At 47.8% G+C, this 23,501-nt stretch overlaps 1 protein-coding gene across 3 annotated transcripts; it reads right to left on the reverse strand.

Annotated features, from left to right (window-relative positions):
- Positions 1-282: 282 nt before the first annotated feature.
- PARP16 (poly(ADP-ribose) polymerase family member 16) lies at positions 283-22,294 on the reverse strand. Of its 3 annotated transcripts, XM_019725573.3 has the most exons (7): positions 22,183-22,294; positions 21,387-21,573; positions 9,797-9,934; positions 7,313-7,519; positions 4,471-4,642; positions 2,901-3,042; positions 283-1,547 (listed from the first exon to the last, which is right to left on the reverse strand). In XM_019725573.3, the coding sequence occupies exons 2-7, from the start codon at positions 21,558-21,560 to the stop codon at positions 1,409-1,411; spliced, it is 972 nt and encodes a 323-aa protein (XP_019581132.2). In that variant the 5' UTR covers positions 21,561-21,573; positions 22,183-22,294; the 3' UTR covers positions 283-1,408. The 3 variants fall into 3 exon arrangements, with proteins under 3 accessions (XP_019581132.2, XP_019581133.2, XP_019581134.2); XM_019725574.3 differs by lacking the exon at positions 22,183-22,294 and having other exon boundaries at positions 283-1,544; positions 21,387-22,133; XM_019725575.3 differs by lacking the exons at positions 9,797-9,934; positions 22,183-22,294 and having other exon boundaries at positions 21,387-22,134.
- Positions 22,295-23,501: the final 1,207 nt, after the last annotated feature.

Here is a 23,501-nt window from a genome sequence, read left to right on the forward strand (position 1 = left end):
TATAATAATGCCATATAATGCCAACTTCACTCCTGAGAATGCTTGTCCATCTGCCCACCTTGCCAGACTGTCAGCTCAGTGAGGACAAGGGCATTTTGACCTTGGTCTCCCCCTATTTCTAGTGTGTAGCACATAGTAGGTGCTCATCTATGGTATATCATGACTAGAAATCCAACACCTACTAGATATCCTGGTGATATATGCTTTCCAGCAAATGGGTCAAACCTCAAACAAGGAAAAGAGGATAAGATTTTTAGCAAAAGGGCATACAAAGCGACCTGGTAATTAGGAAAATATTTTTATTATTTTTGAAATGTTCCAATATTCAACGTAAAACCCATAATAATGGCTTTTTCACAACTTCACAAATTATAGAAAAATGACTTTCCCCCTTCTTTACAGAAATCTCCCCCCAAATCAGACGGCTCAATTATGGCTGAAATGGGGCAGGAAGGAGGGGCAGAGAATACAGGAAGTAGAACCATGGCTCTCTAGGCAGCCAGGGGTTTTTCCTGCACACATAAAGCCCAGGCTGAGTCCCAAAGACCTGCGACCCCCCGCTGAGGGAGGCTCAGCCCACGCACATCTGTGGCACACTGAGGCAGGCCTCTGTGTTAAGGCCGGCAGCGACAGAGGGCCGACAGCATGGCACTTGGGGCTGGCAGGCCGTAATCAAGGCAGCGTCGTGAGAAGATCAGGAGGCGGGCCTGCAGCTATAATCAGCAACTGGGAGTTTTTAGAAAAAGACGACTTAAGTTGCTCATTAAGTTTGTATTTTTTAATCAGGTCTCTGACTCCTTTCTTTCTCATCCATGGTCGGGCACGGGGGTTACAGCTGTAGCAGGCGGCTGTTTGTTGATTTGAGAAAACTGAAAATGTTTTGTACTCACAGACAAAGGCTGATGGAATTCAAAAACGGTCCCACCGATTTTTATGAGAAACATGACTATTCCTCTTGAGTGTCTCAAGTCAAAACAAGGCAACCGCCTAGTGATTTATCGTCCCCACTACACATTTTCCGCCTTCCAGAAGGCATTAGAGAAAGGCCAACGTCCGCCAGCAGCGATTGTAAACACACCACTGACAGCTTGGACACTTTGTTTTTAAATGCAGTAAGACTTTTTCCTTTGGCCCTAACGGAAAAGCCAACTCCCTAGAACTGTTTAGGAAGGAGCAGACAGGAGGACTCCCCAAAACCTACGAGTGAGGAACCCGTGGTCCCCCTGGGCCGGAGTGTGGCTGTGAGTATCATCAAAGGCAATTGATACATTTATGGCCTATGAAAATTGTCCTGTGGTCCCCAGCTGGCCACCAGGCTCAACCTGGCTGGATGTGGGGTACAGGAGGTACAGAACAAATTGTCATAAGGCACATGGCTGAGGTGGCCCCCATACCAGGCCCGGAAAGATTATCTCTTCACACGATTCCAAAAGTGTTGGAAAGCTGAGGAGTTGATGACACTCACTATGAGCAGCAGCAGCAGATACAGGGATATCATGACTGTAAACCAATGGCTGGAAAACCAGGACAGCTGGCTGGAAGTCCTGCTTCAGGGGGGAAAAAGAGTGATGTTGGCAAAAGGAGAAAAACATTTTTTTTTTTAAGTGTATGCAACAACTTCTGGCTCGAACAAGATGCAATGATGAATTTCATCCTCTGAATTGAGCCATGAAATGAAGCTGCGTGCGTTCTCCTCCACTAAAGAAATCCGAGGCTGTTTGCCCTGGCACCAACACGCCTTTCACCAGAACATGTTCTAAATGTACAAAGACAGCTATGCAATGAGCTCATCCTGTTCTTCTCTTTTATAGCTGCTCCTTTTGAACCTTCCTCTACCCTGTATTTTCTTAAGCAGGACTTTGGTATCTAGAAGAATGACCTTGTTCAGGGTGTTTGCCCAGATGGCAGCAGGTGGTAGGTTATTTAGCAAAAGTCCTTTCATGTTTAGACACATACAGATATCAATCCATGCTGGGGAAATCCTCTTTGGTTTGCTGGGAGATGATCTAAACTGTCCAAGTGTGCACAGAGACACTCCAGGGAGAAGTGGGAGGAATGGAATTTTCAAGTACAAAGAGCCAGATGATTTTTCAACCAAAGGATAATGTCCCCCAGAACGCTATACAAATATCCCAAATTGGGGGCGGGGGGGGTGGATTTTACTGGTTTATGAAATTCGGAAGCATGGAAACCACTGGTGTATACAAGCAGGAATGAAAAGTATTAAAAGTAATCCCTTTTCCTATCTTACTGGCTCACCTGCTGCTCATCCCCATGAGAAGTTCTATCAGAGACCCCCAAAAAATGACGAGATCTGAAAGTGACCCCTGACCCTGGAAAAGCCTGCACACACACCCCCTACCACACTGCTGCGATAGGATGAGGCAGCCACCATGGCTCTTAGGAGCCAGAGGCCTCGTCTGCTGTTGGGTTCAACTTTGGAGATGAAGACGAAGCATCTCAGGTCCAGAGAAGACCACATGGTAGTTCAACAGCCACCATGGAAAGTGACCGAGCTGAGCAGCACACAATCCCAGCCAGAGCCCAGTCACCACCCTGCCTCTCAGCTTAACCTAATCAGTGGGTTTCAGACCGAAATCAGGAGCTGAGGTGGCTGCGGGGCTTCGCGGCTGGGGCAGCCAATTTGGCTTCCGTCAAGTTCCTTGTGTTATTTGTGTTTACGAATAGAGAGTCTATCTTCTTCCCTAGAACACACAGTCCTCTGAGGGCCACATCTTATTCAACCTTATCCTCACTCCTCACCGTGTCTAACGTGGTGCTTTATCAACTTTACACACAGGTGAGGCCTAAGGCTGGAGGAAAGGCGGTGATGATAACTCAGAACCCAACGCTTTGAAAGCAGCCTTTAGGTGTCCTCACGCAGGGACCATCCTCCTTACCTCTTGGCCTGCTTCTGTGAGTATACCAGCAAGTACTTCACTCGCAGGAGCTGGTTATTGGTGACCACAAAATACTTTGGAGGGATGTCGCCCCCTTCACTGTGTTTGATTCTTGCTCTCCTGCGATCTAGCTCCTTGGAATCTGAATAGGAGAGTAAAGCACAACGTGGTGGGAGGGTGGAAGGGAATACAATAAGAAAGAGGCAAATTATGAAGATAAACGGGTCAAGCCTCCTGGTCCTGGGGGGAGGAGAGGCCCCTGCAGGCTGAGGAACGGGCCTATATGTGTACGTGAAGCACATTAAAGGACAGGAGTATCGACAGACAGACAGGAGGAGGAAAAAAGGAGTTGGAAAATAAAACTGATACAAGGGGAAAAAAGAAAAAAAACTTAACTGAATGGGGAAAGCAGAGGGAAGAAGCAGATTGACGTCCACAACGAAAAAAATAGTCCAGGACGAGGAACAGCACTTGATCTGAGACAAGTCTCTTAGCAGGCACTTTAAATACCTATTTTGGATTGGAGCTTCTTAGAACATATCTTCTACCCTCTGTACCAAGCCTTGTTTAAAAAAACAAACAAACAAAAACAAAACTTTTCTTTTAATAACATGAAAAGCTTTAGCAATTAAAAAAAAAAGGCCAAAGCTGTGTGATAGCCGACGTTGCAATGTTTTGTTTGGATGTTTAATGTCATGATTTGCAAAATTCCTAAGAATTATCAATGCAAATACTCGTGCTGTCTGGTTTGGGAGGCTGGCGTCAGACCTGGGCCCGTTCCTCAGGATTCCAGTTGTTTTACATTAGAGGCCAGGAACAGACAGTTTTCTCAATTTTCCTTTTCTCAGTGGAACCAACAGGCTACTTCTGGAGACCAGAATGACAGTTCTATGACTCTTCTGACTTTTTGGACAAAACAGCAGGGGGACAGGACAAATAATCTAAGGGACCCATCAGGGGTGTGGACTGAGGGGGCCAGCTTCATTGTGCTCCCTGAGAGCGGGGGGATTTACTGCCGCCGGCCTGTTGCCTCTCACATCCTCCAGGGGGCGCTAGCACACACCAGAGTAGTCTGGAGGGAAAGGTCTGGACACATGTCTTTAGCTTCAGTTTGGCAAATATTTACTAAACGTCAAGTACAGACCAGGAGCCTTGCTGCTACCAAGTGTCCAGGCGTGAATGAGACCCAGTTCCTGCCTTCAAGGATTCCACACTCTGGCCTCACACATTTGCTTTCATCTATCAAATCTCACCTCCTCCCCAAAGCTTTTCCTGAGCACTTGGACCCACCACGACTGCTCCTTTCTTTGAGCTGCCCCATGGACCCCATTAGAGAGTGCCCTCAACTGGCACTCTCTACCCACCGCTTTGTAGTAAATATCTTTTCCATTGTGTGTTCAATGGGTAAGGAGACTGCTCACTCCTTGAAAGCAGGCCCCTGTCCTACATTGCTCTGGACTCAGTGCATCCCGCAGTGTGCAATGGGTACCCCATCCAACAACTGGGCCAGCAACAAGAGCCTAAACCCCCAGAGACATACAGCCCAGGTCTGGCCCAAGCGCTCACTCACCCTTCTTCTTGGTTTGGCACTTCACATCTGGATGGTCAATGACCTCACACACAGCCACGCAGCTAAGGATGGGGCCGAGGAGGCTGCGCTGCCACCCATGGCCGTGGGGGCTATAAATGAGGGCCAGGCTCAAGTCACTGGTGAGGTAGGTCCCTTCCCCAAATAAGGATGTCTGGAATGGCAGAAGCCAACAGAAAAGAAACAGGGCCGGGTGAATGGAGAATGGCACAGCAAGATGACACAGGTCTTAATTCAACAGAGTTGTAAACACAAAATTTTCAAGCCTTTTTTTCCTCAGCAAAAGGCATAAGATCAAAAAATCCTATGACATTATCATAGGGTTATTATTAAATATATTTCTATCTGATGACAGTTTAACTGATTGTGGATGTAGCTGACTAGCCGGGCAAACTACTAGTTCCTGTGATTAAGGACTATTCGGTCTTGTGGCTGAGAGAGAAACATAGGTTTTCAGGATCCAAACAGACCTGAGTTTAAATCCTGCCTACCTCAAACAAGTTGGCAAGTTATATAAACTCTCTGGGTCTTAGTTTCTAAATTTACAAAATGGTGATAACACTATCTCCTTCATAAGACGGTAGATGAGAATTCAATGAAGTCATGTACATAAAGCATCACACAGGACACCAGGCACATGAGAGCGGTAAGCATCCATCACGGGCTCTTATAACATAGCATATATATGTATGTAGTAATGAGTGTATTGTCACACTGACGGGCTTGCAGAAGCAAAGTCACACCCTTATGTACCGGGAGGGGGATCCCACCTGAAGGGGGAGATCATCTTAGTCATTATTTAGAAAAGAAACGAATCTCTCAGACCAGAAACTGTAACTGAATAAGGCAGGCCTACATGCGGGGCAGGGTAAGTGTTACCCTTGTATTGGTGCTGACCAACAAAAATGTCCAAAAATCTAGGCGGCAGCTCCCTGGTGGTAGGTGCTAACTTGGTGCCCTCGAAAAAGCATGCCAGGTGAGAGAGCAGGATCTCAGGCGACATAGCTCAAGTGGCGGTTACAGCAGGCACAGCAAACACATCCTTTGCCCATGGTAGACATCACTAATCAACTATGATGGCCAATAAAAACATCAGTCACGGCACTCATTCACACTGACTCGGAATCCTTCTCAATACGACATTCCAGGTAGCTGCTACCAATGGATGGAATTTGACATTGGAGTTGAAATTCAATTGCTGTTCTTGGGCTATAGAAGCAGTATCTCAAGACGATGAGTGGACTCAACAGCTCGCTGAATATCCTATGCTTAGGACCTAAGAAACTATTCGATGGCACTAGACTTCCATAATTCTAAGCCAGTTAAGTGAAGCATAGGCGAAATGAAACAAGTCTTTGCTTGGCCTTTGGGAAGCGCCTTGCTGGGTTAGACAGTTCCCATGTCTCAAAAGCTGACACTGGATGCCCTCTGATCAGACGCACATCCATTCTCCGCTGATGCCTGCTATGTATACGCCCTTCCCTAGACCTGAGAACCTTGAGCAAGGCAGTAATGAGCAGAGGTGCATAAGAGCGGGAAACTTAGGACTCTGAGGAGATGCCGCTAAACAGCAAACTCTCAGGGGCACTGAAGCAAAGGTTTGGTGTATGAGACGAAACGGCAGGCAAATTTTCCAGGCCGGCTCTGGTGTGAAACGGAGGCCCCAGATTCCAGTAGCCTGGAATAATCAGCTGAGAGCCAGTGTAAACAAGCCCGTCATCCCCAATGAAACTCAACTGCAATAATCAGCTGCAGCAGTGTTGAGAAGTCTCTCCAGCCACATTTCAGCCAGTGGCTCAGGGAGCCAGCCCCTCAGAGAAGGGAGATGCTGCCACAACTTGGGGAAAGGCTGCCGGACTCCAACTACCCCTGATTCCCTCTCCATCAGCCTAAAATAGCAGTGTCCTTGGTGCTTAGTACAGGAAGAGCCCTTTGTATACATGAGCTGTTTCAATCATCTCAGCACACCAGAAGGTGGATCGTGGCGTCCTATTTTACAGATCAGGGCATTGAAGCCCAGAGAGTTTAAGTCCATTTTCCCAGGGCCAGAGAGCTGCTGAGGTAGTATTTTTTGGCTCCTGTCTACACTCTTCCTCCTCCATTTCACTGAGAGGCAAAAAAGTGCCAGCAGAGAAGGGGTAGTTGACACTGTTTGACTCCTAAAAAAGGGAGGAGAGCAGCTCAAGGAGTGAGGGAGAGGATCTTTCCTTGACGCATCCCTCGATTTCTCCAAGGGCCGACTCAGTTGGAGTGACCCCTAGAGACGTGCTTCTCAAACTTCAACACGCATGGGAAGCACGTTGGAGACCCTGTTAGAATGCGATTTCTCATCAAGTGGCCCGGGGTGGGCTTTGAGATTCCATTTGTCCAACAAGCTCCCAGGTGACACAGATGCCACTGTCCAGGGACCATGCTGAGCAATGAGGGTTGGCCACACCCTGGGGTCACCTGGTGAGCTTTTAAAGCATGCTGCTGTCGGGGCCGCACTCCCAGAGATTCGGATCTAATTGGTCTGGGATACAGTCATGCACTGGGATTTTTAAAAGCGCCCCAAATAATTCTAAATGTGCAGCCAAGGTTGGGAACCATCTTTATGTCTATGCTTCTCAAACTGTAATTGGTAAAGGAATCACCTGGAGACCTTGTTAAAATGCAGATTCTGATTCAGAAAGTCCAGGGTAGGCCCAGGATTCTGCATTTTCACAGCCTCCCAGGTCTGCAGACCACACTTTGAGTGGCAAGGCCTTAGTGAACCTACCCCTCCCCACCTCCCACCAGCTCTGACCTCCCCCACCCCCCCAAATGTCAGCAGGCTTAGCCCTACCTTGTTCAGGTGGCAATGCAGGCCATTGTGGATGATGGAATGGAAGTTTTCTAGGCGGCTCCCGTGGAAGGCGTAGATTAGGTCTCGCTCTCCTTTGGTCTCATAAAATTTGGCATTCGCGGGGTCGGAGTACTCGATTTCAAACAGGAAGTCCGGCACGGGGACAGGAGTGTGAGGGGCACCAGTCAGCTTTTGGATCTTTGCAAACTTGAAAACATGAAAGGAGTCACAGTTTTAGTTGGGAAACTGGTAAATGTGCTGCCAAAATGGCCTCTTAAAGCCTTGGGCTTAAGTCCTATGGACTCTGCTCATAAGAACAACTGGTTTCATGAGAATAAAGACATTGATTTATAAATAAGCTCAGAGCTTATAGCTCAAGACTGCTTTCCTCTAATCTTTTTTTCCCCTACAACAGGCTGAAAAGTATGCATTGCTCCTTCTAAGTAAAAATCACTTCTAATTTTCATAACACTGTCACACCTATTTCCTGTATCCCTGCTTTACAATAATCTCAGGAGGTAGAAAGGTGTGATAAATGGCAAAAAATGGCGACACATTGCTCCTCCCACTCTCTGCAATGTGACTTTGCAGGTGGAATTCCACCAAAATCTATTGCTCCATCCCTTGAAACTAGGATGGGCCATGTGACTTTGCCTTGGCCAACAGAACCTTGGAAAACATGGCAAACAGACTTGAAAAGGGTTTCCCCTTCCTTGTCTGCTGCTGGGAAGCCTTCAACCTTCTCTGCCATGTCAACAAGCCTTGCTAGGCTTCAGCAGGATGAGAGTCTTATAGAGGAAGGCCCCAACCACAGCAGCCATCCTAGCTGAAGCCCCAGACATGGAAGTGAGGCTACGCTAGATTATCCAGCCTCAGGCACGCCAGCCTCACCCAGGAGAACCACCCAACCAACCCACAGAATCATGAGAAGCAATCAGTGTTGTTTTAAGCCACTAGGTTTTGGGGATGGCTTGTTACACAGCAAAAGCTAGTTGATACAGAAGGGTAAGTGCCTTCCTAAGGGTAATAATCCTCTTCAGGGCAGAGATCACATCATTTCAGTTATTTCCAAATAGTAAGTCATAGTCCACAGCCAGTCTGCGGCATAGTTATCTCTGGGTTGTGATTAAACGAGAAAAATAAGGGCAATGTAACAGGTATATTTATATTGCTATAAGGTTGTCATGATCCTGTCTTTGAAAGAACTGTCCTTTATTTTGAGGTCAGGCTCATCCTTCTTTGTGTTAAATCATGCTTTTATAAAATGATGATACATGGTAGGCTTAATGTCCTTGCTTGGGCACAATAAACAGCTGACAATCCTGGGTGCCAGCGCTCCATATTTTAACGGAAGTTAACTTGTCCGTCATCTAAAGTCAAGGAGCCATACATGGCCTTATCTACTTTACCTACAGCACCTAATATCTAGTAGGTGCTCGATGCCCATATGAGGAATTATTAAATCTCAATTTAACAAAAGACAAAAGTGAAACCCAGAGACCATCTACGAGTGAACATCCCATCCTGGATCCAAATAAGGATCTCCTGACCCCCACTCCAGGGCTCTTTATGTTACCTTCCCATCCAACACCGATGGATGTCCCTAGACACCAGAATCCATGATACCAAATATTATGCCAAATATTAAGGAGGATTTTTGTCTTTAGGAGGAGCTTATAAAATTGAGTGATCTTAAATTAAAAACGATTAAGTGAAGAACAGTACAGATAAAGCCCTGCTGCCACTCAGAGGAAAGAGCATTAGGCTGGAGATCTGCCGTCCCACATTTTGGTCCTTGTCACCCCAGCCTGTCCCTGGGAGACCAAATTATGGGCAAGGGACTCCAAATTATGGAATGTCTGGTCTATCCCCAAAACTGTACTGGGAGTGACACACTTTCTATCATAGCTCTAAGGTAACTATTAATATTCTCAATTTACAAATGGGGAAAAGGAGACTCAATTATGGATGGAAGTGGGATTTGAACCCAAAGCCTGAGGTTTTTCCATTACTTTGGGTCTGCCTCTCTGTTTTGTAACAACTGGGTTAGGCCAATGTTTCTAAAGGTGTGGGCAGGGGTCTACCCTTATCAGAATTACCTGGGGTGCTTGTGATACCCAACATTTACTTAGTCCTTAGCATGTGCTCATAGGCATTGTTCTAAGAGCGAAAATTCATTCAAGTCTCACAGCCATTTCCCTGATGGAAGTATCAGGAAGTATACCTGATATTCATAGCCCCATTTTATAGATAAAGAAACTGAGGTACTGCAACGCACCAAAAAACCTACTCAAGGTCACACAGCTAGGAGGAAAGAAAACACAGCTTTGCACTGCTAGTATGCACGTTCCTGGGCCCCACTCCAGACACAGAATCAGAGTCTCTGGGGGGAATGTTCAGGAATCTGCCTTTGCAACAAGCTGCCCAGGTCATTCTGGTGCATGAAGTCCTCAGAACCTGCGATCCTACAGAGCAAAGTCTCACCTCTGACTTCCCTGCACTGTGGATTGTCAGGACTTTTGAGGATAAAATCCAGCTCACTAGGTCCCAGGCCCATTTGTCTTTGTCTCTGGAGGACTGGAGAAGTTCTTTCAGGTTGGGTAACTTGTTGGTATCTGCAAGCTGAAGTGAGGGAAACCTCCATTAGCAAGGATTCTGAACAAAATGAGAACCAGGGGCCCTCTAGTGGTAAGGCAGGCGACATGCACTTCTTTCATGTCAATTTTCTAAGAGGAGGGAAATGCAGAGGTCTACCATCCCCTTTCCAAATAATAACCCAAATCCAAACACTCCAAACACTGAAAGGTTGTTTTGTAACTCATTTAGTACAGAACCTGACCTGAGCTGATGTGAGGTTCGTTTAATCTTTATTTATTTCATTTCGTGTTACTATTGATGCATTTTGCTGCAGGAATATTAATGTCTGATTATAGAATGGCACCTGGCTGGAGGCGTTACCAAATACGTGGTATCTACATGGGTGGGCAAAAGGGTTAATAAAGCATAAGAAAATGACCTTCAGTTAACTTCCTGTCAGCCTGTTCTCCTGGAGACCAGATGAAGGGAGTATGGTGACTATATATTAGGTTGGTGCAAAAGTAATTGCGGTTTAAAAAGTTAAAAATAATTGCAAAAAATGCAATTACTTTTGCACCACCCTAATACATAACCAGGTAACACTGCTTATGGTAAAAATGACCCAGAATGGTAAGCTGCATCTGGACTAGGAGGAACTGAAAATGGAGAATCAATAATTTGGGGTCTCCCCGAGAATGAACTTTTTGTGAGGACCCTGGCAGTTGTGTCTATGGCATTCTTAGAAGAAAGACTAGTTTCTGTAATACATGGGGTTTCACTAGGCCAGAGCAGTGCCTGTGCCCCGCCGACACGAATCTCCTCTCCTTATACACGAGCTGTCCCTCTCGGGGGCAAAGACTAGCTCCTGGACCTCGGTGGACTGCTGCAAGGACTTCTGATTTAGGCTCATGCCCGCGTGGCTTGCGATAGTCATCTGAGTTGGTCGGTTGAGTTGCCATTGCACCACATATTACCTTTGCAAAATCAGACAGAATCTGAATTCCAACACCCATTTGGCGCCAGGATATCTGATAAGGGACTAACAGCAGCTCCAAGGTATCTATAGCTTTTGCTCAGAAGTTGTGACTAGAAGCCCAATCTCTCCAGCATGGCATTTAAAACACCACCATAGACTGCTGCCATCTGTGAACATGCCTGGGGTTGTAACCACCTCCCAGCTTTGTTCTCTCAGGCTCCTAGAATACCCCTTCCCCCACTTCTACCAACCCAGGCGCCCTTCTCTCCTCTAAGCCCCTAAGGCACTCAGTCCCAATACACTCTTTCCAGAATGGCCAGGACTCCCAGCAGCCAAGGACAGTCTCCTCTTTTCTGGATGCAGTGGAAAGAACAGACAGATCTGGGTTTGAATTCTTGCTCCTTAAGCAAAGCTCCTGACCTGGCTGAGCCTTGGTCTCCTCTCTAACATAGGAACCCCACTAGCTCCACATTGGGGTTGTTGGGAAGATTAAAGAAGGTAACAGCATCTCAAGGCCTGGTCTACACATTGCCATGGCTTCTTATATTTGCCTCTGACAACACTCCCACACACGCCTTTACTAGGGATATAGTGGGCACTTCATGAATATCAGTGCTTCTTTTCCATTTTTCTAGAACCACTGACGCTGACCTTGGTGGTTTTATTTCTTAACTCTGTAGCTAAACATCAGAAACATTTCAGGGCTGCTTTACTCCAGTCTCAGTTTCCAAGATCCAATCAATAGCCTCAGACTTCTAGTAAAACTATCTCTACATGCCTCATGGAGCGTCAGTGAGGATCCAATTAAAAAAAAAAAAAATGGACATGTGGGTGTGTAAATGCTCCACAAGGATTGGTACTACACAGTGGGGAGGCAGAAAGGAAAATAATTATGACTTCAACCTATTTACTGTCATAACAAAGATGGACACAAATTACTAAGGGGACCAGGCGGGCCTTTTGTTAGGTAGTGGCTGGGGTTAAAGAGGGTGGCCAGGAAAGACTTCGCAAAGGAGGTTCTGTGTGACCTGGGTGTGAGATGCAAAGGCACAGACGCACAAGTGTAGCCCATGGTCAAGGACGTGGCTAATAGCGCAGGCTATCCTCCCGGGCAGGCTGCCCCAAACCTGGGCTGTCATACCCACTACTAGCTGTGTGACCTGGGTGAGTTGTGGGACCTCTTGTGTCTCAGTTTCCTCAAATATATAATTGGGATAATATTAGTAGCCATTTCACAAGATTCCCGTGCAGGTTAATCAAGTTCAGCAAGTTCAGCGATTAAAGTAATAGGAAGGCATTAACGTAAGGCGTCATCATTAACTGCAGGTGGTTTGGTGTGGCTGAGCCTAGGGCGTGGGAAAAGAGTCCAGGAGGAACAGGAGTGAGGCGACGAGAACAGCCTGTGAAGGGCCTTGAACACCCACCTTGGGGTCTCTGGGCTTTGTTCTGTAGGCAACATGGAGCCACTGAGGTTACCTGAAGCTATGTTCTGAATGGTGTACCCTCAGGTGGCCACCCACACGGCCTGCTGCCTGCACAATCCAAACGACACCCCCCAGCAGCCTGTGGCCTCCCCAGTCCTCCTTTTCTACTCCTGGCCCACACGTGTTTTCCCAGAGCCAGAGCTGAGTCTTCTCTCCCACGACTACTGTCCCCATCACTCTTGTTCTCAAATCCCACCTGTGAGCCATGGCGCTGGGCACAGGGATCCCCACAAAAGGACAGTCAGCTAAGCCAGGTCCCTTTCAGGGCTTGGGAAGTAGGAGAGACCCCTCCCAGCTCCAAGCTGGACCAAGGCCTCCCCTGAGTCCCCTTGGGGACAGCCCTCTTTCTTCCAGAGCTCAGGCGCTCCCACGGCTGCCTGCCTGCTGCCGGCCCTGCCGTGTGTGTCCTGCTGGGCTGCCTGCCCTCTTTGGCCCCATTTTTAACCCCTCAACTGGCCTCCTTTATGTCCCGTTTCACTTTTCAGGCTACTCTGAAAAATCAACTGATCCAACAAGTTAACAGGATTCTTCCCCTTGTGACCAAAACCTGTCTGCATTTTAGCAGGGCCTTTTGGAGACCAGGCACACAGGTAGGGTTGCCACAGAAAAGAGAGTCTTGCCCAGTTAAATTTGAATTTCAGGTAAACAATACATTTTTTAGTGTAAGTATTGCCCATGCAATAATTGGAGCATACTTACACTTTAAAAATTATTTATTGCTAGTCTGAAATTCAAATTTAACTAGGTGGCCCATACTTTTATTTGCTAAATATTGCTTAACAAGGCTCTTGGGAAACTGGTCAGTCTGTCGGGCTTCTGTCTCACAGTACCTCCAGCCACACACTCTCACCCGCTTCCCCCAGGCTACTCCTCAACTACCCTAGTCTTTCCTTCTCTGCTTCTGCAGCTGCCCAGGGTGACATTCTACTCAGTCCTAAGACCAGCCTAAAGTCATTTGCCCTGTCCCCAACCACCCACGACCTCTGTGCTCCCCTGTGCTCTATGCAGAATCCTATGTTGGCACTTGACTCTCTGGAGCCACCATAAATCTGGCTGGGACACACTTCCTGAGGGCCAATCCCATCTTACGTATCCTGGAGCCCCAGCACGAATTTCAGAACAAGAGTAACAGCTATTTTTTAAAAAAACCTTTCATTTTAAGTGTGTTTTTCCAGGACCCATCAGCTCCAAGTCAAGTACTTGTTTCAATCTAGTTGTGGAGGGCACTCACAGTGACCCACACGGGGATCGAACCGGCAACCTTGTTGTTTAGAGCACCGCGCTCTAACCAACTGACCTAATCGGCCGCCCCAACAGCTAAAATTTATCGAGGACTTTTCACTGGGCTAATCATGGTACAGATGGCATCTCACTTTATCCTCAAAACAGCTTATTTTAAAGGGAACGAAACTGAGGCTTGGAGAGTTTAAGCACCTTGTCTAGAGTCATGCACCTCTTCAGTGGCAAGGCAGGGACATGAAGCCAGGCAGCCTGACTCCGGTCCATTCTCTGTGATTCTCTCTTACCAAATCAAGGAACTAAATATTTCAGCCCAAAGGAGCAATTCCAGCAGAACTTTTAAGAGGCTGCTTGGGAAGCTGATCAAGTATATTTCCAGAGTCTCCCATACCCCAAATAAAACAACCAAGGCAGCTATTGGCTGTGCTTAAACCCTGTCAAGGGAAGGGAGAAAGATGTAAGCCATGTGTAGCATTGAGTGGGGTCAGGAGACAGAAAACCCTCCGTCTAGACAACAGTTATGAACCACTGTTAACGGCAGTGGAAGGCATTTACTAAGAACTGGATTGAGGACAGTAAGTATTCAGGAGGAAGGCTTGCATTTCTGGGGTTTGGGGAAGAAGGCAGAGGGAAGGGTAGGATGGGGGTGGGACCTGGCGTGATGGACAGAGCACTCCCAGTGGGAAGATTAGCAGAGAGGCAGTGAACACCAAAAGGTTGTCCCAGGCTCAAACGCCGCCAGGGCCAGAGAGGTGATGAAAATGAGGAAGGGGGGAGTCTAGGAACGAGTGGTGGACTGTGTGGAACTAGAGACCCCTGGCCTAGCAAAGGGTCCAGATATCAATCCCCAATTCCAGCTGGTTTCTACCCAAGAATGACCTCCACCCAGGCTGTGGAGCCTCAATTTTTTTTCATTTTAAAAAGAAATCAGGTCCAGCCCGGTAGCTCAGGTGGTTGGAGCGCAGAGCTTCTAACGCTGAGGTCACCGGTTCAATTCCCGCGTGGGCCAGTGAGCTGCGCCCTCTACAGCTAAGGTTGTGAACAACAGCTCTCCCTGGAGCTGGGCTGCTGTGAGCAGCCAGAAGTTGCGGAGGGCTGCTGTGTGCTGCCATGAGTGGCTGGTGGCCAGCGTGAGTGGCCGGCAGCCGGAGCTGCAGAGAGTGGCCGACCGACGACTGGCAACTGACTGTCTCAGTCCAGGGGAGCACAAGGCTCATAATACCAGCATGGGCCAAGGAGTCCTACACAACTAGACTAAGAAACAATGGCTTGAACAAGAGTGGGGCGGGGGGAGAGGGCAGGTGGAAGAAAAGGGCAGGGGGAAGAAAGAAATCAGCAAGCCGCATTTTTTTTTTAATTTACTAATTTCTAAAAGGTTAAGGTTAGGGTGGCCAGTTGGTTCAGTGGTTAGAGTGCAGCGCGCATAACACCAAGGTCACCAGTTCGATTCCCACATGGGCCAGTGAGCTGCATCCTCCACAATTAGATTGAAAACAACGACTGGACCTGGAGCTGAGCTGCGTCCTCCACAACTAGATTGAAAACAACGACTTGACCTGGAGCTGATGGGTCCTGGAAAAACACTGTTCCCCAATAAAATAAAATAAAAAATAAAATAAATTAAAGGTTATGGTTAGAGGAAAAACAAAACCTGTCATCCCACAGACCGCACTTTTGCACTCTCTGCTCTAGGGAACAAGGAAGGATTCAGTTGGAGAAGTGGCTTGGGGAGCCTGGGCAAAGCTTGAATGGTGGGCAGTGCCGGGCAGTCACAGGGGTGTAAGAAAGGAAGTCTCTCAAGAAAGAGGTGGTTTGGGTGACTGAGAGGCTATGGGCAGGGAACTGGCAGGGGAAGAGCAGAAGAGGAAGGGGGCTGATGACCCTGGAAGGAGATAACCTCCTTGCTTGAGTCAGGAGGTGACAGGACAGCCCCGTGGATATTTGGCAACCACCCAGATCACAATCTCCTGGGGATGAGGCCCGGGATTCTATTTACAGAAGTTGCCACAGGTGATACTTATCACCAAGAAAGGTGGGGACATTCAGGTTTAGATCTTAAGCAATGTTGTCCTGGCAGGGCTGGCAGCAGGAAAGAAAGAATATCTGAAAAAAATCCTCATTGAGGAAGACGCCATAGGCCATAATTACTAGATGTGGGTGGATGTGCTGGAAGGACATGAGGGGGTAGGTGGAACTGATAGGGTGCCAAGATGAAGGCTGGAAAGGTAGACACCGCAGTTACATACAGGTACACCTGGCTTTGCACAAAGTATGAAAATCCAGTCACCAAAACAGATCAGGGGTGAGAGTCTACTGTATAGGAGAACTCTTCACAAAAGATGTCATCATGGGGACCCTTTAAAGGAGTGCTTCTCCATCCTGCCTACACTCCAGCAACACCTGGGAGCTGGAGGATGGTCTGCCACAAGCATATATACTGAGTAGCTGATGAAGGCAGAGATAATAATGGAACCTACATCACTGAGTTTTAGAAAGATTAAATGAGTTCCACATAGGAACAGCTCAGAACAGTACCCAGAGGTTAGTAAAGGCTAGTCGTATTGTATAAGTGTTAGGTACTGTATTATTATTATTAATCAAATGTCCCTCTCTACTACTCACCAATCTGCTGAGGAAACGCCTGCGTCTCTGGGATGGTTGGGAAGGCAGGAGGTGCTCTGTCCTAGAAGGATGGATTCCCACCCCCGGGGACCTACACATCACTGTCCCATAGGCTGAGGAATCTTTCTAGCCACACATCCACTGACAGTCACACCACATTATATCTATGTCTGTATCCATATCTTTTTATGTCTGTATATTTCCCCCCACTCTTCAGCAACCATCTTTGAGAGCAAGAAAATAAAAAGGTAGTCTGAGAGACTGAGCATTTTAACTTGCGATATCAAGTATGTACCTAAATGGACACTTATTGACTGGACCGAGTCTAATTGTTACCATTTCCTCACTACCAGCAGGTGGGTACTCATGAAAATGATCAAATCAATAGGAAAAATTTTAAACTACATCTTTTCTGCAAATAAACTAAAAAATTAAAATGCCCAGGCTCCACCTCAGACCAATTAAATCTCTAGGGGTGGGGCCCAGACAGCAGTATTTTTTTTTTAATTTTTTTATATTAGTTTCAAATGTACAAAACAGCATAATGATTAGACATTTACACCCCTCACAAAGTGATAATCCCCCTCCCAAGTCTACTATCCCTCTGACATCATATATAGCTGTTACAATACCGTTGACTATATTCCCTATGCTATACATGTATATATAATATATGTATATATACATAAAATTATAGTTGACATTCAATATTAGTCTACATCAGCTTCAGGTATACAGCACAGTGGTCCAGACAGCAGTATTTTTTAAAGCTTCACAGGTGATTCCAATGTGAACCCAGGTTGAAAGCCTTGTAAAGAATGATCTTCCCCAGTAAAGTCAATATTTAATTTCCAATCTGGAAATAAGCATCAAAAGCCTTCCTCAGAAAGGTTTGCTAGCTTTTGGGCCAGCAATTTCACCTTTTGGAATTTATCTCAAGAAAATGACTAGAGATATAAACAATGATTAATGTAGAAGGATGCTTATCATAGTATTATTTATAAGAACAAATTTAAAATATTGTGAAGGAACTAGAGAAAGGACTCCTAACTGCTGGGCGGTGAAGGTACAGGGTAAGATGAGATTCCAGCCGTGTCTTAAAAGATGCGGGAGCGGTCACCTGGAAAACAAAGCAGACGGTATGGGAAGGGCAGGCCTGCCCCAGGGTAAGGACATAGAGGAGCTCAGTCCTGTTTTTAACCCAGACAGTTAAGCTTGTCTAGAGAGTACAAGCCAGAGACCAGAACCAGGAGAGCTAATTAGAGCAGCTTAGGCCCTGAAATGGTAGATGGGAATAGGGCAGGCTAGACGCAGGGCTTCTCAGACTTGTTAAAATGCAGATCCTGATTGGGTGGGCTTGGGGAGGGGCCTGATAGTCTGCATTTCTAACAAGCTCCCAGGTGATGCTGCCGCTGGTCCTCAACACCACTTTGAAGGACAAGGGCTGGAATTAATACAAAGGAGCCATTCACACTTGCTTTCCACACACACGCGCGCACACACACACACACACACACCCAAAGGGTCTGCAGGCTAATGGAGAACCAAGGCTTGGGGTTCCCTAGGGAAACAACAAAACAAACCTGAAGTTTGAGGGCCACTGATCAGGTATACAGGACATCCCAAGAATGCTACAGATTCTCTGACCTAATGCGGGCTTAGCTAACCCTCGTTCCAAGGAACAGGGTCAGAAACCCTCAGCCTGGAAAATCGGCACATTCCCAGTAAGATTCCTCAAACATCTGATAAGCACCCGCAGGCCAGGCACCAGGAATACAAAGAACTCCCAGGGTAAAATCGAAGCGCTGACTCAGAATAGAAATATTCTCAAAACAAGGCACCGAGAGATGATTGGGGCTTTGGGGGCTGTGACAGAATAAGGCCAGAGCTGTGCCTAAAGCCAAGAGCTTGGTTTAGCAGGGGACATTCTCAGGAAAGCAATAATCAATAAAGTAATTCAAGCCAGAGCTCTACTTTTTGGAAACTGCAACGTATGTATTATAGGTGTGTAACGACACCGTATAGTATGGAGAAAATTTTAAATCGCTGAAAATGATAAAATATTTCACACTACTTGCAAGTGCTTTTAGCTAAACAAATAAAAATGAGAGACTTTTTAACAGCTCCACACCTTCTTTCTTCAGGTAATCACAAAATGATCCAGAAGGACAAGTCCAGACCTCATTCCCTTTCCTTTCAGAGTTAACCATTGAATCAGATCCAGGTCCAGATGCCAAGTTCTCCACTTTTCTGTAACTCATGTAACATGTGGCAAAACGAAATATAGGTTGTGTTTATCTAAGAACACGTGAATGCCCCCACACAGGTCGTGCCAGGCCGTCTGGTGAGTGGCCTTTTCCTGGGAAACTGCTCATTAAAGCCATGCTTATAGACAGACAAGAATCTGGGCTGGTTTCCTTAACAATGGTACCCAAGTAGGAATATGGCAGCAGAATGGGACGGGAAGAATCTGTGTTTTTCCATTGGCCCTTGAAAGAAAGGGTGCACTATAGAACCAGTACAATGAGCCCCATGTGAGGGACAGTCTGTCCCTATAGAGGCAGTGGCTATTTGGGGCTGCCTGATGCTCTCCTAAGGGATTATGGGTATGGGAGGAAGGGTGTGCCCCAAACAGAAAGCACTGAGACCTATGGGGAGGGATGTGGGATAGCGTGAACTCTATCAAGGGCACGTTCACTTGATTGGTACCATTTGAATTTTTTATGACAAGAATATATTCAAACATTACATGCATAATTAAACATAAATTTTTAAAAAGCGTGAACAAATCAAAACAATTCCAAAGCTCCCTTTGATTTATCCCATAGTCATCAAACAAACCTGATTCTGTTTGCCAAGACAACCTTCCAGCAGGAAGAGAACGCATTGAGCATTCTAGTCCACTTGGATGTTTCTTGGTGAAAATTAATGAAGTGCATTGTGGGACATCATCTTGGTGAGTTTGGTCCCTGTTTCTCCTGAACAAATCCCTGTCTTACCCTGGCACCACAGGGGTCTTTCAGAAATGCGTCCTGGGTCTCATTAATGCTCTCCCCTGCCGAGGACACAATCTACACATCTTGGCAGGACAGGCCCAGGCTTGCACGTTCTGATGGGCCTCATCTTTTCCTGCTCTCCACAACAGGCTTGGAGACATACAGACTTGGCCTCGGTGAGCTCCTGGCTTTCTACCTCCTGCTACTCCTCCTGGAATGCCAGTTTCCTTCTCTATGCTCCTTGAAATCTTCCATGTCCCTAGGGTCTCAGCATGGCATCAGCCACTGCCCCCGGTTCATGTTCCCTATCTCGAGCCTACTGCCAAGGGCTGGGGTCCCTGCTCTGGGCTTCCCTGTTGTATGTACAGATATACCTCATTTTATTGTGCCTCAAAGACATTGCGGGATTTTTTTTTTTTTTTACAAATTAAAGGCAAGGCCCTCCACCACCAAAAAGATGACAACTTGCTTTACTACAGTGGTCTGGAATCAAAACCTCAATATCTCCCAGGTATCCCTGCATAGGGCTTACCCCACAGTACAGCTGAGCACTGTGACGCTCTCCTTGGGTCTTTCATTCTGTATCCACTGAAGAAAGTTTCATCCTCAAGGCTCTGATATCACAAACTCAAAATTGAACATCTGAATTTGCAGAACATATTGTGGAGAAAGTCAGTTGGCTTATCTTTCTCTAACCTCCCACTTCATTCCCACTTCCTGTACCCTGAAACAACTGTGCACCCTGGTCTAGGCCTGAGGTGACCTCAACACATCCCTAGCCTGGTTGAAATAGACCAGGTGGGGGCGGCCAGATGGCCCAGTTGGTTAGAGTCGGAGCTCTTAACAATAAGCCTGCCAGTTTAATTCCCGCATGGGATGGTGGGTTGCGCCCCCCACAACTGAAAATGGTGACTGGACTTGGAGCTGAGCTGTGCCCTCCACAACTAGATTAAAGGAAAGGACAACGACTTGGAGCTGATGGGTCCTGGAGAAACACACTGTTCCCCAATATTCCCTGATTTAAAAAAAATAATAAAAATAAATAAGAAATATACTTTAAAAAAAAAAAGAACTAGACCAGGTGGGGCCAGGAGGCTGGGCCTTGGTCCTTCAACCTTCTGGGAGTGATAGCAAAGAGAGAACCCAACGCTGACCACCTCATTTAATTCTAAACATCTCCTTTAATCTGTTAATGTGGTTTATAACACTAATTGATTTTTTAATGTTCAACTCCTTTTGCATTCCTGAGATAAACCCAACCTGTTAATAAGGAATTATTCTTTGTATACATTGCTAGATTCAGGATCTTAATATTTTATACAGGATTTCTACACTTATACTCATGAGTGACATTGGCCTATAATTTTCTTTTCTTGTACCATCCTTATCAGATTTAGGACCAAGGTTATACTAGGCTCTTTTTCAATATTCTGGAAGAATTTGTGTAAAACTGGAGTTACTCCCTTCGTGATTTAGAACACACCAAGGAAACCAGCTAGGCCAGGAGTTTTCCTTGAGTGAAAATCTTTACTAATTAAATGTCTTTAATGATTATAGACTATTGCGATTTTCTATTTCTTATAGAATCAATTTTGGTAATTGACCCTAGGTAATTTCAAACATTTGGATTATAAAAATAACTGATATGGCATCTGGAACGCTGCCCCTGAGGTGAACTCTGCAAAAAACTAAGTGTCTTGTGAGTCATCAGAAATAACAGTTCACATGTGTAGTGTATGTTACGATTTGTAAGAGCACTGCCCATATACTACCTCATCTGAAGATCAGGTCTTGGTAGGTGGCTTTGGTTACTTTTGGTGTCTGATTATTTGCAAAAGGATGGTAACTTCCTATTTGGCAAAGTCGGATGATTTAGATCAACAACCTATTGCTGGCCACGCTAAAAAATCTTGGGGAGGCCTATACAACTACTAAATTCACTTCATTCCTGGGAGTCACTTGTCATTAACAAGAAGAAGCAGCCACAAAGTGTCTTGGGGGTGTCTACATATTAGGGTTTGGGGGGAGGGGTGTTCTTAGCCCATGGAAACCTACCCCAAGGCCAGGCTGGGAATAGAAAGTCTGGGGGCTGGCATGTTGACTAACATGGGTTCCACAGGCCACGTGGCTTGGGACGCAGTGGACAGCACGGGGGTTGCGGGGATGGGGAGTGCACTCACCAGGGCTTCAAAGTCCTTGCAATCGCCGCGGGCGTAGGACGCGGGAAAGGGCCGTAGCACCGAGTCGCGCTTGTAGCTCTGCAGGGCCGAAGCGAAGAGGCTGCACCGGAGGTCCGCGGCCAGCGCGTCGCGGCCCACCGCCTCCCTGACTGCCGCCCAGCCTGCAGGCTGCATTCTGGACGGCGGCCTGTTGCCGGGGGAGACGCGGCGGTTCAGGGGCTGGGGCTGAGTCTGAGGTCAGCTTGGGGCTGGGCCGGGGGACAAAGGGCCAGAGGGGACCGGGGTTCCCAGGTCTGAGGTCGAACTAGACAGAGGGCTGAGATGACAGGGGTGAGAAAGTGCCGACGAGTGTCTTCTGCGGGCGTCCAGGCCGGGGCGCTCGCTTCCCCGGGAGACGGGACAGTACACAGGGCCAGGGCCGGGACCGCTGGTCAGTGTGGGGGATGGGCCTGGTGATAATGGGGCCGCCGGGGTGGGGGGAGTCCCAGGCCTAAGGGAGGGGCTATGACATGGGATGAGACGACAACGGCGGGAACGTGCTGACACGTGTCCTCTACAGGGGCCTGGAGCGGGAGGCACCCCTAGGGGGGACCGCGGACAGAATCCACTTCCCGCGCCGCGCTAGGGCTGCGGCGCCGCCCGTGCCTTCCTGCCCCGCCTCCGGCCCGGCGCCGCCGAAGCCCCAGGGCTCTCCCGACTGCCCTCCGCGCCGCCTGCGTTCCACCAGCGGTGCACGTCTGCTTGCCGTGCCCTGCCCGCCGGAGAAACTCCCGCGCCCCGCGCGCGCCAGGCCTACCTCCCCTCCCGGCGCCGCGCTCCCGACGCTGCTCCGCGCTCCTCCCAGCCAAGCCGAGGGCCCGCCCCTTCCCGCGCCCTCCTTGTCCTGGGTGCAGGGTGTGCCCGCCTATCTGGACTCGAAAGGTCCCCAACAGCTGGGCGGCGGGGTCAGAGTCGCCCACGCCCCTGCGTGCCATTCTCGCAGAAGCCTCGAATAGAAACTGACCTGGGAGCCCTGCTGACTCGCCCTTGGACTTGCCTTTGTCCCAGCTCGGCGGGCTAAGACTATCTCGCCTCGCCTGAGGGGAATTGGTACTACCTACCGCCTCCCTCTTGAATCGTTTCCCTCCAAAACTGGCTGCGCAAGGAGCCATTTAACACCCTGGGAAACTGAGTCTCAGAGTGCTGCAATGCTGGCCCACGGTCCCACAGCTGGATCTGGTGAATCTGGGATTCATGCTCAGATCTGAAAACCGAAAGACCTTGCCTCTGCCATTCTGCCTCCAGAATTCTCTGCATTGCTTAAGTCTCTAGCCTCTCAGAGGAGGCATGCCAAGATCCTCCGTTGGGGCCCTCTGTGAAAGGGAGCCTGGGGAGGCAAATAATGGGAATGGGCAGAAGGGAGATTGACCTAACAGCTGGAGGGATGGAGGGGACTCCTATCCCCTCTCCCAACTCACAACCCCAGTAGAGAAAACCCCACAGCTGGGTCTCATGGTATGGAAGTCTAGTCACAGGCCGTTGCTAATTCCTATACCTAGAATCCCCTCAGTACCCTTCCCACACCTCCACACCCCAGCATCCTCTAAGGGAGGAACTTCCCCTACTTCCAAATCTAGGTTGAGCTGGGCCCCGGGCTCAAAGGAGAGGTGGTCCATGATTGTACGTATAACTTTGGGAAGAAGGGTAAGACTGGGCCCCCAGACACCACAAGGCTTCCCAAGCCAGGCAGTGAATGCTGGCTGCTCCCAGGAGTCGGTGTGAGACCTCAGGTTGCTTTGAGACCTGGGCTAGTCCAGAAGAACTAAAAAGTGTCTGAGAGCTTTATGGTCTCAGACAAGGTGCTTAGGGTCCCCAAAGTCCTGGGGGCCTCATGGGACCCAGGAGCTCTGACATGGCTGCTGAAACTGAGGCCCAGAAAGGCAGAGCCTGTAGCAGTGGGGCAGACCTGGGAACCATCCCTTATTCCACCTGGTCTTCACTGCGGGCCCTTAGGCAAAGCCTCATTCTTGGCCTCAAGGATTGTTTGTTGAATGAATACACGCAAGTTGCTTCTCTGAAGAATACTACTAATAACATGTTAATAATAAGGACAGCCTGGTGTGGGGTATACGGGAA

This window comes from Rhinolophus sinicus, chromosome 3 (assembly GCF_057876585.1).
Source record: "Rhinolophus sinicus isolate RSI-liver-muscle chromosome 3, RSI-T2T, whole genome shotgun sequence".
Classification (NCBI taxonomy): Eukaryota; Metazoa; Chordata; class Mammalia; order Chiroptera; family Rhinolophidae; genus Rhinolophus; species Rhinolophus sinicus.